Source organism: Manihot esculenta, chromosome 15, assembly GCF_001659605.2.
Source record: "Manihot esculenta cultivar AM560-2 chromosome 15, M.esculenta_v8, whole genome shotgun sequence".
In the NCBI taxonomy this organism is placed as follows: Eukaryota; Viridiplantae; Streptophyta; class Magnoliopsida; order Malpighiales; family Euphorbiaceae; genus Manihot; species Manihot esculenta.
In genome coordinates, this window is record NC_035175.2 from 28,180,545 (window position 1) to 28,195,206 (window position 14,662).

Genomic DNA, 14,662 nt, shown 5'->3' on the forward strand with positions numbered 1-14,662 from the left:
ACTCCAGAAACTGTTGTTGTCCAAGAGACAGCACCTGCTGTCCAACGTCCAGAAATTGCTGTTGAAACAGAGATAGCAATTGCTGTCAAAACTGCTGAAATTGCTGCTGCCCGCGAGACAGCACAGCCTGCATACTCTGCTGCTATCCAAAAATCAGCACCTGCTGAAACTGCCCCAACTGAACCAGAACTTGTTGTACCAACAAAACCAGCAATATACATTGAAAAAAACAGAATCAACACCTGCTGAAACAGATCACAACACTGCTGTGTTTGCCCAAACAGCTGCTGAGATGGCAGAATTCAACATGCAACCTACTACCCCTGTCCGAAGACCAGCAGAACCTGCTGTCCTTGCTGATATTATACCAGAAAATCAAGTAATAAGGGCACCAATTCCAAGAGAAAGAACACTAAGAGAGTTGGCAGCCCCTATAGGTGACCAAGCACCTCTTTAGGGTTGTTTTCTTGTTTTGTGCTCCATTTTTAAAATTTGGATATTAAACAGATGGAAATTGATAATGTCCCACTGAAATGTTAGAAAGATTTAAGAAGTAAACTACCTTCGGCCCAAAAGAGAGAGAGAGAGAAAAACTGGCAGGCATCTTTCCATATGTTTTTTTTTTTTTGGGTGTTTTGCTTGGTGTTTGTATATTTTATTTATGGTGGGTATGTAAATATCAGGAAGATGGCTTACTTTATGTAGAAGCCGATCCATCAGGAGGAGACAGTTGGAAGTTAGATCCAGTCGTTCAACTTTTGAAGGAGCGAGCTGTGGGTGTCATTCCTACAGATACTCTGTATGTTTGCTTTTTCAATCTTGCAACATACACTTCTATAATATATCTTTTCAATTTATTGGGGGTTGCATCAGTTATTTTTTCTTAATAGACAGAAGAAAAGTAATTTTTCCATATAATCAATGCAGCAGTTTTATATGCATTAATTAGCGATCCTAAAAAGGCAGTAAAATCAATTTTCCCTCTCATATATCGCTATAATGATTTTAAAAAAATCATAATCATTACTTTAATTTGCTTTCATAATAAGAAAGAGAAAATTTCTCTTCACATCATGAAAATCCCATCTCGTAATTTCCTCTATATATAGAAGGCCATGAACTTCAACTGTTATTGCTATTTAAGGCCATAGAAGAAGAACTTCATTGTTGTGGCTTTGATAGGTATTGGCAAGCTAAAAGGTACTTTCTATGCTTTCCCCTCTATAATTTCATACTAAATCAATAAAAACAATTTTTTTCATTTTTTTATATAAATGGATACGGCTGAAATTCAAATATGAGAATTCATATTAAAAACAATTTCAATGCAAGTGAGTTAAAGACAATTAAATTTTAATTTGGGTGAAGTTAAAAAAAGCACGTACTCGTATGAATGCTAGTTTTTTTGTCATTAATTATGTATCGGTGAAAATATTTTTTTTAAATACCTTAATTTCACTAATTTTATACGTAATCAATAGCCGAAAAGTTAGTGCTTATATGAGTATGTACTTTCTGTATTTTCTCGCTTTTAATTTTCTTGAATTTATTATTTCATCGAAGTGTTTTCAATTTGTTAATGGATTTTTACTGATAATTTTAAACTTGTTTAATTTGTGTGTGGTTATTAATTATTATACGACTAATTAAGGCTTCATGTGTTCTAACATTTTGAAATTAATTACTCTTTAGTTCCCCATTATGTAAAGTAAATAACAGAAATAAATTCTGTGTTATAATTTAATTTTCACCTTAATTAAATGTCATATTTTTAACGATAATGCATAAAAATACGTTCTTTTAAAACATAATTAAATGAATAGCTGTGATTAAAAAAAAATTCTACCCTTACCCCACTGAGAATGATTTGTTTTTTTTTCAAATAAATGGGTCACAGTAGAATTAAAATGGAATTAATAAGGAAGGAGAGCACTCGGATGAACACCTTTCAAAAGAGGAAGAAAAGTTTGCTAAAGAAGATTTCAAAATTTTTAATTCTTTGCGGCGTTGAAGCTTGCCTGATTATTTTGGTACCGAAAGAGAAAGATGAACGAGTCATCAAGGTGGAAGCCACCTGGCCATCAAATCCTGATAAGATTAAGAGAATTATAAACAAGTACAAGAAAACTGATCAGGCAAGAAAAAGAAGAAAGTTGATATGGAGATTTCTAAGTTGAATAAGCAAATTTACGAAGCTAATTTTCCACTGTGGGATGTTCGTCTCGATGGTTTCTTGGAGGATCAGTTGCGGGTTTTGATCGCTCAGTTAGACAAGAAAATAGAAGTTGCAGATAGAAAACTTGACAGGTTTCAGGAAAATCAGATTCTGATGGATGAATTTGCAATGAGAATGCTTTACGGTTCTCAAATCATGGAGAATTACATGAACAGAAGCAACAGTGTCAGGAATTTTAGCAACTTTCATCAGCTTTTCTCTGATGTCATGCCATTGCCAGTTAACTGTTTCCTGCCAGGACAGAGCTCGTATTTGATTCCATCAAATTCAAACAATTCAAACTTGCAGATTTTCTCTGATTACCAAACAACGAGTCTGAGTAGAAAATTAATGGACAGAAACAGTAACAGCAGCAACTTAGCTAACTTGCAGCTGCAACTGTTCTCTGATCCGAAGCCATTGGGTGTTCAACTACAAATGCATTCCCAGCAAATCCAGACTTCTCCAGGGACTTCAACAAGTCCAAGTTTTCTGGAAGATCTGACGATGATGGCCAAGGATCAGTACACTGGCAATCAATGTGGTGTCAGGACAATTAGTAATGTTCCAAGCTTTCCAAGCCTGTCTTATCTTAACCCTTCCCCTTTGATGTGGGACAATGTGATGTTCAACAATGCTGACGCTTCTTTTGGCAATGTTGGATCCGCTTTGCAGACAATCCTTTCGAGAATGCAACTTCCCATGTCCAGTATGAGTAGTTATCAGTAAGTCAAGCTTAGTTCTAACATTAGATCTGGAAAGATAGAACGAATCTGGAAATAGACGTGGGATTTTGAAGATGTTTTGATTCAGATATAGCTTGAAGCTAGACAGCTAGTGGTTTTGGATTTGGAATAATCATATTTAATAGCAGTTTATTACACTGGCGGAATTCAGGCATTTCATTATTAGGTTTCATTCATTAATTTTGTTTTCATTATTAGGTTTCATTCATGAAGTGTATAACATGGTACTAAGGAAAGAGACTCAGAGATCTCTATTGTTACAGACTCTGTCCTTTACTGATTCTGCTGCTATGGCTGTGAAGAAAGTAAAAAATTGGCATTGTATACTTTCACTGTGGAAAACAAGGTCACATGAAGGCTCAATGCTACAGACTCATAGGATTTCCACCGGATTTCAAATTTACTAGATCAAAGGGAGGTGTTGGTAATTCTGGAAATTTCTCAAAGGCAACATCTGTGCAACAAATTTCTAATGTTGCTTCATCTTCATCTCTAAAACACGCCCCTGGTATAACTTCATCTTCTGACATTGCTTCTCATTTGCACTCTCTAAGGAATAAGTATAGAGGTTGATGAACTTACTCAGTGATCAACATGTAAATCAAAATCCTGCACCTATTTTAGATTCACAAATCAACACTGCAGGTATACGTTCTCAACTCGTTGACCAGATTGATAGTCGTTAGATTGTGGACACTAGTGCAACAAATCATATAATTTGTGACTCCTCATTGTTTGCTGAGTTTCATTAAGTTCATAAGTCTTTTGTTTCCTTTCCAAATGGTCAGAAGGTGCAAGTTGAGGCAGTTGGTACAGTTTGTTTTCATCCCTTAATTTTCCTCCAAAATTTTTTGTTTGTACCTGCATTTAATTTCAATCTGTTATCAGTAAGTAGACTGATTGATCACAAGGAAATTGGCCTCTTCTTTATGGGTGCTTATTGCATAATTCCGGACCTTTCCGCATGGAGGATGATTGGGAAGGCTAAGCAGGAAAATGGATTGTTCATACTAGAGGTTCCCCTTTCTTCAACTTGTCATTCAGTCAGTTCTGTTTCTTTTGACATTTGGCATCACAGATTGGACCATCCCTCAGATGATAGCCTATTGTGTTTAAAATCACAATTATTGTTTTGGTCTAATAAGTCAACTTGTTTTTGTCCTGCTCTGTTATAGAGCTAAACACAGGAGGTTACCTTTCCCTGATCATGCTGCTAATAATAATGCAATCTTTGATTTAATTCACATGGATGTCTGGGGACCATATTCTCAAGCTGATATTAATAGAAACCACTATTTTCTCACCATTGTTGATGATGCATCCAAGTATATATGGGTCTTTCTTATGAAAACTAAGTTAGAAGTATCTTTCCTCATTCCTTATTTTTGTCAATATGTCAAGAATCAATTTCAAGTCTCTATCAAGCAAATTAGAACGGGCAATGGTACTGAGTTTATGCTTCGTTCCTTTTTTGCTGAGAATGGTATTATGCATCAAAATTCCTGTGTTTACACACCCCAACAGAATGGGGTGGTTGAAAGAAAGCGTCAACACATCCTTAATGCAGTAAGGGCACTTCTTTTTCATGCTCATATGCCCATTTCTTTTTGGGGATCTGCTGTTCTAACTGCAAGCTATCTTATCAATAGAATACCTAGTCCTAAACTTGCTAACAAGACTCCTTTTGAACTCATGTTTCACAAGCCTCCTTCTTATACCCATCTTAAGTCATTTGGTTGTTTATGCTATGCTTTAAATCTTATTGCTCATAGAATCAAGTTTGACTCAAGAGCTAGAAGGTGTGTGTTCATTGATTATCCAAGTGGTGTCAAAGGCTACAAACTGTATGATTTGGAGGCCAAAGTTTGCCTTATCTCCAGAGATGTCACATTTCATGAGGACATTTATCCTTTATGTGAATTGAACTCTCCCCTGACCAGTCTTTAAATTTACCTAATCTAGTCTTACCTGTAGCTCTTTTGATACTCTTTTATTCCCCACAGCACCTATTTTGTCCAAAACCAACAATCTAAGTCATGACACTTCTGCCTCTATTCCAGAATTTCCTGATTACAGTCCTTTACAACTGTCTAGTTCTCCTACATCTCCTAATCCTCCTTAGTCTCGGTCTCAGCCTTTCCGTACTGAGCCACCTGCTCTCAGAAGAAGTTCCGGAGTGTCCAAACTTCCTGAGTATCTTCATCAATATCATATTGGTCTCAAGCAGTCTTGTCCACAGAATGTTTTGTTTTGTACCGCACACGCACTTCAACAAGTTCTTTCTTTTGATAGATTATCTCCTTCCTACGGAACCTTTATTCTTAATGTGTCCTCTACTTTTGAACCTCATACTTATTCTCAGGCTGTTCAATTTGATCACCGGAAGCTAGCCATGCAACAAGAACTTGATGCCTTAGAGTACAATAAGACTTGGGTTATCACCTCCTTACCTACTGGGGCCAAGGCTCTAGGTTGCAAGTGGGTCTATAAAGTCAAGTTTCATTTAGATGGCACAGTTGAAAGATACAAAGCCAGGTTAATGGCCAAGGTTTACACTTAGAGGCGTGGTTTTGATTTTCAAGAGACATTCAGTCCTGTAGCCAAGCATACTACTATTAGGACTTTTCTTGCATTGGCAGTAGTTCATGGATGGCATTTATCTAAGTTAGATGTCAACAATGCTTTTTTAAATGGAGATCTGAATGAGGAGATTTAAATGGATATCTCATAGGGCTATCAAGTGCAGAGAGAGTATGGAGGCAAGTCAAAGTTAGCATGCAAGCTCCAAAAGTCCTTATATGGTTTGAAGCAAGCCTCAAGACAATGGAACATTAAGTTTACTAATAGTCTGATACAAGAAGGATTTATCCTATCCAAAAGTGACTATTCACTCTTCACTAAGCACACTGAAGTTGGTTTCATTGCTGTATTGGTGTATGTAGATATAATTGAGAGTAGTAACAAGCAGTTGATTGAGCATTTCAAAACCCATCTGAGCTCACACTTTAAATTGAAAGATTTGGGATCAATTCAATATTTCCTAGGGCTTGAAGTTGTTAGGTTAGCCAAAAGAGTTGTAATCTCCCAGAGGAAGTTTATCTTAGAAATGCTTGAAGAATATGGAATGTTAGGTGCCAAAGCAAGCTCAATCCCAATGAAGGTAAATATAAAATTAAAGCATAAGACGGAAACTGAGCTTTCTGAACCAACAATATACAGACAGAGGCAAGTTAATGTATATTACATTGACAAGGCCAGATATTAGTTTCAGTGTGTATGTGTTGTCACAATTCATGGACAAGTCTTCCCAAGAACATCTAAATGCTGCTTACAAAGTACTCAAGTATTTTTTTTTTTCAGAAATATATATTTTTTTATTCGTTAGACCATTTTGTTTTCACTATACATTACTATTTTACTTCTATTATAAAATAAAATGATTGGCAGCCCATTTCTAGTGTTTCTGGAGTTAAATTGGACATGATGCTGCTAAAATTTCTGGGCATATGGTTGCTGAAGCTTCTGCAAGTTCTGGGCATGAGGTTACTGCAGTTTCTAATGGTGTAGTTGCCTCAAATTTTGAGGCTGCTGTTTATGTTAACGTTGGCCATGATTGGTTCGTAAATTTGACAGATAGATCGGATTAGAGTATTTTTACATGTAATATTTATTCCTTACTTTCCAAACGTAGTATTTACGTAATATTTATTCTTATATTACTCCTTACTTTTCAAACTTAGTATTTCAATTTTATAGGTTCGAAGGCAAGCGAATGAATCTACTCATGTTTTAGCACATGCTTTCGATTCTGATCTTTTATTTTTATTTGTATTGACTAAATTATTTTTCAAGAGTTTCATGATTTAATAAAACTTCTTTTTTTTTCATGTCAAAAAAACTAAAGAGACGCGCTTTTGCAATGCAAACAATATTTATATATTAAAATAAAACATAGGCTATATTTATTTTTTCAAAAAATTAATAATTTAATAAAATTTAGGGATTAAATAATAAATTTTTTTAATATTATAATATTTTATGGACTAGATAACTATGTATTGAATATATGAATATATGATGTGTCTTCTCTTCTCTCCATGTTCCAGAGAGCACCAGGCTCTCGCCCATCGGAAATATGGCGGAGACGAAAATGTGCAGTTGCAGTAACACTCTGTCACTCTACTTTACGGCCGCCGCAGCAAGGCCACCACACCGTGTCTTTCCCTTTGCTAATGGCGTCTCCTTTGACTCGCTGAAGCCCCCTCGCAGCCGTGTCTTATCTATGGCCTTTAAGTGAAGCCCCAAGCGTCTCAAGTACTCTGCTCCTCGTTTTACCAAGGTCCTTTCTTCTTCTTCAATAGAACTACTAGTTTGTAGATGAAAACAATGCTTCTCTGTCATTTTTTTGGTTCGGCTGTGGATTGCTTGAAATTTCAGCATTTCATTGCAAAGGTTGTTGGTTGCTGGTGAGATCGAGTGATATAGAACTAAATACTAGTAACACTAATGGTTAAATTAGGCATACCGAAGAGTAAAAGTTGTGTTTTCATGAGGTCCAAATAGTTAATAAATTTTTAAGCTATGATCTTTGTTACGTCTCAACCGCTGCATACAGAGCATCGAACGTGTCTGGTTTTTTTGTGTGTGTAAGAGAGATAGAATGACAAAATCATTTTCTTAATGCTTACTAACCATTGAGAAGGCAATAACTTTTTTTATTTCTTTTTTTTTTTTGGGTATGTTGGAGTGTAGTCACTTTTGTATTCCCTGTCATGCGAGTATTAAAAATGAAAGACCTGGTAAGTTTGCTGTGTTGAACTGCTGTGAAATTCTTGAGTTTATGTAGCTGTCATTAGAATGCCTTTGGGATAATGCTAGTGTCATGCTTAAACTCTTTTGAACATTTGAGTCTATGATGTAGTTTAAGAATGAGATGATTGCAGAAACATTTTCCAAATACCAGGCAGTTTCTATGATATCACTACTATATTTCCTCTTTAGGGTTGTTTTCTTGTTTTGTGCTCCATTTTTAAAATTTGGATATTAAACAGATGGAAATTGATAATGTCCCACTGAAATGTTAGAAAGATTTAAGAAGTAAACTGCCTTCGGCCCAAAAGAGAGAGAGAGAGAGAGAGAAACTGGCAGGCATCTTTCCATATGTTTTTTTTTTGGGTGTTTTGCTTGGTGTTTGTATATTTTATTTATGGTGGGTATGTAAATATCAGGAAGATGGCTTACTTTATGTAGAAGCCGATCCATCAGGAGGAGACACTTGGAAGTTAGATCCAGTCGTTCAACTTTTGAAGGAGCGAGCTGTGGGTGTCATTCCTACAGATACTCTGTATGTTTGCTTTTTCAATCTTGCAACATACACTTCTATAATATATCTTTTTAATTTATTGGGGGTTGCATCAGTTATCAGAGTTGTATTGTCTTTAAATATGGTTTATTGATGGTCTGGGAGCTATGCTTTTGTGCTTGTACATTGGATTATATGTTTCTGGATTGGATTATTTGTCTTGGGTGGCTGATATGCAATGCTATTAATGTGAGTTATGGGATTTGTTCGTCCCTTTTAAAGCACTGTTTTTTTGGATACATATATGCATTTCGGAATTTATTGCCTTTGATTTTTTTTCTTGAAGAAACATTAATTTGGTCAACTATTAAGAAGTTAAGACAGACAGAACAGTGAAGAACAGGAAGAAGCCATAAATGTCAGAGGTTGATGGTTGCTCCAAGTATTCTTGGTTTACAAGGGTTGGGTAAGGTAGAGGTAGTTGGCAGATCCTAGGTGGCTAGGCCTGAGATTTTTTCCAGTAAAAGGTATATAAAAGTTTGAAGTGCTGGAACTCTTAGAATGATAATTTTCTTCTTCCTTTACCTACATCCTTTTTACAGCCAGACTGAGGTTAAAGTTTAATCCAACTCTTCCTCCTGGCTTATGTTGTGGTGGCCAAATATTGGCATTTAGGTGTACTAAAGTACAGCATGCTAGACTAATTGTGTTGAAAGATCCCCCATCTATATTGTGCTTGATTTTTATTCTTTTGTGATAGGTATGTGTTAGGAATCCAGCTACAACTCCAGGGGCATATTGGGTATACACTAGAAGAGGTAAAGCTGCCAAGAGAATCACCCTTGGGAATCAAGAAAAAGGAAAAGACACATCACCACCAAGTTAGTTAGGAAATGTCAGTATAAATAGTATGTATGAGGAGAGAGGAGGGCATCTTTTTGAATCCATTTGTATCAGCAGAAATTCCTCTGCTCGGGCTTGTCCTAGGGGCTGGCTTACAGTCATTATCTTTTATCTTTTGTTCATTATCTGCTTCCCCTACCTGCTGTAAACCCATTTTTGATTAGTACAATCACAGATATTCCTCTCCATATTCTCTTCTCCTTTATTTTCTGTTTAATTGTTGGTTAACGTTTTCGAGTCTCCATTGTTGGTCGAATAATATCTCTATTGTCTGTGAATTTCTTCATATAATTGACTACCCAATTATGATTATAAATAAATTGGGTAATTACCTTGGCTTGGTCAATTATTTTTTTCACACTCTTCTTCTTTTCAATATCTTCCAAAATCAAATCAATGCAATGAGCACTACAAGCAGTCCAATATAAATTAGGGAATTTCTCCATCAGTTTCTTCCCTCCTAATTTAATGGCAGCTTCGTTGTCCGTTACCACTTGGACAACTTTTTGAGAGCCTATTTCTTTCACTACTTCTTTCATAATTTTAAAATAGTATTCTATATCTTTATGTTCCACATTGGATGCATCAATTGACTTGTGGAACACTGTTCCTCTGTTTGAGTAGACAAGAAAATTTACTATACTCATACGTGTTAGCCCACTCCAACCATCACACACATTATAGTAACTCCCCTCTCCTTCCATATTCCATCAAATGAGCCTATATAAACTTCTGCAATTTCATAAGCACTAGGTGGAGATACATTAGGCCCGATTTCTGCTGTTGTTCTTAAAAGTGGCTTTGTCCACGGTGACTCAACAATACTGAAGAGAAGCCTATTATGTATAACAAAATTTCCAAATGCTTTCAACATTTTCTCCTTCTGTGTCTTCAACCATTTAGTTTTTAACTTTGGCTATTTTTGTTGAGCTCTGCTTCTCTCTATCTCAACTTCTGTGGCAGCCAACTGAGATGCCAGTGTAGATACTTCTGCATATCTTTGTGCTTCTCTACCTCTCACGTGTAGTAGCAGAACGACCCAACACTTGTCTGCTGCTACCACCAACATCAAATCTAGATCCAGTTCTCCTTCTAAATTCATCTTCTTCCAACTGTCTCATGCTCGTCCGTCTCGCCATTTCCATTTCGATGTCCTCCTCCTCCTCATCATCTTCGATTCTATTCATATTCATAATTTCTTCTTCTAATTCTCTTTCTCTTTTTTATTTATTTTTTTTAGCTAGTTGGTATTCTTTCAGGACAGCGGCCATATCCTTCTTAACTTGGGAAGAAACTTTTTGACAACCTGCAATTTGACCAGGTATGTTAGCCAAATGCAACTTCAATCTTGTTATTCCACCTGTGACTTTTCTCCCACAGAAATTATAAATCAGTTCTCCTTTTTTCCCTGTAGGTGTTGCAAACTTCCACCCAATATCATCACTTGGTTTACCACCCCCTTGAGTAGAACCAGAACCACTTCCACGAGGCATTTTCAATACAAATATTTAATAACTGTTTATAAAAATTAAAAGATATCAAATGTCAAATACATGGAAGACAAATATTTTTTTTCATAACTAATATTTTAATTTTAATCTAACTCCATACATTAATTTCTATTTAACACAAATTATATAAATATGAAATTTTAATTATCAAACTACAAGTCTTAGTCTACCACTATTAATTTAACTCAAAACTAACACTTTAATCCACAAAAATTAAACAAAAAAAAAAATACAGCAACTAAAAATAATTTAATTTCATAATGATTTCTGAAAAATAGTCTAAACTAAACTAACAAAAACCATACAATTTATAGATCGGACAAATTAATAGCCTCAAAGTATATTTTTAACTCAAAACTACAAATTTAATCTACAAAAAAAAAAAAAAAAAAATACAGCAGCTCTGAATTCTGAAAGTAAAAATACACTATTAATTTAACTCAAATCTAACACTTTAATCCACAAAAATGAAACAAAAAAAATAAAAATACAGCAACTAAAATTAATTTAATTTCATAATAATTTCTTAAAAATAGTCTAAACTAACAAAAACCATACAATCTTTATAGATGGGACAAATTAATAGCTCAAAGTATATTTTTAACTCAAAACTACAAATTTAATCTATAAAAATTTAAAAAAAAAAAAAAATACAGCAACTTTGAAAGTAAAAATACACAGAAATATTAACTCACCTTTTAGAAGAAATTGTCTTGAAATGAAGTAGGTAATGGTAGATTTAAGCTTGTAATTGTGAATGAGAAATGTTTAGGGAAGCTTGAGATTGAGATATTTGAGAGAAAAGGAAGAGAAAGTTGGAAATTTTAGTTGGAAAATGAGGCTTTCTGCTGTGCTGCTTGGTGGTTGCTGGAGAAGAGGGACAAAAGTGGTCAAATTCAATGCATAGGTGGTTCTGAATATATTCTCTGCAATCTGAATTTTTTGTTGGGATAAAGTAACGGCCGTTACCGTTACATCACTGTCGGTAACGGCCGTTACCGTTACGTAACGGCCGTAACGGCCGTTACGGACACATTTCAAGGGGGGCCGTTGGGTAACGGCCTCACGGGTAACGGCCCCCCTTGATACCGTTACATAACGGCCATTATGTTACGTAACGGCCGTTATTTAATACCCTGGTGGGAAAGTAAGTTCTGAAAGTGGGAGCTTGCAGCGTGGTTGTGAAGGTTTTGGTGATGGAGAGATTAGGAGAGGAAGCAGTGGACGCCATTGTCAAGCTGAAAATCAGAAGCTTGAAGTTCTGAATCTTGACGCAGAGACATGGTGAGTGATCGTGCTATATATGTAAAGGAATGATCAAGAGTGGTCCAAGTGGTATGGTGATGATGTAAGGTGGGTCCCATCAGCATGCATATGGATCATGGTCCTTTAATTTCCCAACATGTTTCATTGTCTCTGGGGTAGTTTGCTACTTTACTTAAGGAAGCAAAAGTGTCATCTAATTTGTAATTGTCCACACATTTATAATCGAAAATGCCATATTTACAAATTGGGTTATGTAATTCTGTGTGGTGCATTGTTGATTTTCTGCCAAGTGACAGTGAAGAGATGGCATGTGATGAGGCTGAGCTTGGACCAGAAGAGTTTACTGAAAAAATGCTCAATCAACAAAATGACACGAACAGGTACTGTCTAGCTACATTTTGGTGTGAGTTTTGATGAAGGATGCTGCTAAATGGTGCATGCTGTTCTTATTTTTATTTCAGCAACTGGAGATGCTGAAGTACATGCGCAAATTTCACCTGGAAGACCAATCTGCAATCCTTGAAAAGGTATATGCCTGTATGTGATAACATTTGTAATTTTGCTTGCTATATATTCACACATATTATTTAAAGTTTGCTTTAGAAACCTATTGGATAATTTTGCCTTACAAAGGACCTCTTCCTACCTTCCCTCGGATCTTTTGTTATTCAGTTGCACCAGCAGATGCAAGATGCCGATTTTATTGGTACGGCATCAGTTTTATCATCAGAACAAATTCAGGATGTGGTTCGAAGGAGGGTGTCACCTTTATTTATACCAAGGTAGATCAGAATTCATTCATCAGTTGGCCTAGTTCCAGTTTAGCAGAGTTCTTTCAGTTTTTTACTTTATGCTAGCCGTTTTTTGTTGTAGCAAATGCTTCTATACACAATAGAACTTCTTTTCTCTGTGTTTATCTAATTTTACCCTCTGGCATTCTCTACATCAAGCAAAAGCCATGTGCATTCAATTATCAGCTTCTGCCTCTACCCTCTTATTTGGTTATCATATTGCTCTGTGCTCAGCTTTGCTATTCCCATTTGTACTATTAACTTCTCTTAACTTTTTTAACCTTAAGCCTCACCATCTTCAACCCCAAAAGCCACCTTGATAGCTCTGCAGGGAACAAGTAAAGCTAAAGCAAGTAGCACAGTTTAGTTATAACCAGAGGGTTCCTAGGTAGTTTTATGAACTCTTGTCTACATGATTGAGCATTAGCCAGAAGAGCCTGTAGATGACCAGTCTTAGGCCGACCATCAAATCATTTGCTCTAATTCATTTAATAAACAACAGAGTTTCAAAAATTCTAATTTAGACTGTCGTTTAAGTAAAGCAAATGACTTGATGATCAGCTCGAAGACACGTCGTTTATATGCGAGTAATCTCATATGATCCTCTGCTGATAGAACTTGAAATGTGAGCTCATGCTTCATTGTAGAATCGGTTTCCAATTTTAATGATTCTCTCAAGCTCTCAATTATTTATATATTTCATCAAATTTTTAATTGTTCATCTAAATCTGTTCATGTACATTTTCTGAATCCTTGCCTTTATATAAAGTTGACACAATTAATGAAATGTTGCAAAATCAACTAACCTTTTACTCCTTGATTTAGATGAAAATGAAGATGAAGTTTCAGCACCAAGAGAAATAACGAGGAAATCCACTAAGATATTACAGTTTCATTGGTATTTTATTATTTTTTTATTCGGGAGAAATGAAGAATGATAATGTTGGGGGGCTAAAGGGATGATTGCATGCCGGCCACATTCAATTGGAATGATGCAACTAAATCAATGGGCAACCTGCTTTTCACCCTCAAAATTAGCTTTTATTTTGAGTGCCACTCACCCTTACCATAATGATAAAAAATTTTTAAAAAAATATCTTTTATCTATTGGATAAATTGTATATTCGAAAAAAAATTATAATTTTAATAAATTAAAATCCTTAGTTTCTAAACTTTGAAAAAATATATGAAACTGAGTTTTTTTTATAACATTTATGTATATTACTAATAGTATTTATAAAATTTGAAAAAATAGTATTTATAGATAATAAAAGTTATTTTAATGGAGTTTAAAAATTATAAGAATTAATTAATGAATTTATTAAAAATTTAAGGATTTAATAGTAAATCTAAAATAATACAATGTAAGACACTGTCAGATTAACGAGATATAACTTTTTAAGTAAAAATTAGAACAGTAGAGAATCCAAAAAGCAAATTCAAATATTCTTTCTTAATTCTTAAAAATTTTTCGGAATTCAAATATTCTTTCTTAATTCTTAAAAATATATGGATCCGACATCGTTTCCTACCTTAATAGACAGAAGAAAAGTAATCTTTTCATAGAATCAGCACAATTTTATATGCATTAATTAGCGATTCTAAAAAGGCAGCAAAATCAACTTTCTCTCTCATATATCATCTCAATGGCAGATTCGCAATCTTCTCCTCTTATTTTCAGCAACTATAATAATTTAAAAAAAAAATTATAATCATTACTTTAATTTGCTTTCATAATAAGAGAGAAAATTTCTCTTCAAATCATGAAAATCTCATCTCGTAATTTCCTCTCTCTCTATATATAGAAGGCCATGAACTTCAACTGCTATTACTACTTAAGGCCATAGAAGAAAAACTCCATTGTTGTGGCTTTGATAGGTATTGGCAAGCTAAAAGGTACTTTCTCTACTTTCCCTTCTATAATTTAG

General features: G+C 35.0%; 1 protein-coding gene across 38 annotated transcripts; it reads left to right on the forward strand.

Moving 5' to 3' along the window:
- The first annotated feature begins 583 nt into the window (after window positions 1–583).
- LOC110601715 lies at window positions 584–12,919 on the forward strand. 38 transcript variants are annotated; one of them, XR_006348722.1, is made up of 7 exons: window positions 2,147–2,940; window positions 8,190–8,305; window positions 8,610–9,175; window positions 10,407–10,487; window positions 10,581–12,323; window positions 12,405–12,470; window positions 12,616–12,919. XR_006348722.1 is itself a non-coding variant. In XM_021738975.2 (3 exons), the coding sequence occupies exons 1-2, from the start codon at window positions 2,159–2,161 to the stop codon at window positions 2,932–2,934; spliced, it is 660 nt and encodes a 219-aa protein (XP_021594667.1). In that variant the 5' UTR covers window positions 2,147–2,158; the 3' UTR covers window positions 2,935–2,940; window positions 3,160–3,247. The 38 variants fall into 38 exon arrangements, 3 of the variants coding, with proteins under 3 accessions (XP_021594667.1, XP_021594665.1, XP_021594666.1); XR_006348724.1 differs by having other exon boundaries at window positions 8,610–9,158; XR_006348728.1 differs by having other exon boundaries at window positions 8,610–9,081.
- The last annotated feature ends 1,743 nt before the right edge of the window (window positions 12,920–14,662 follow it).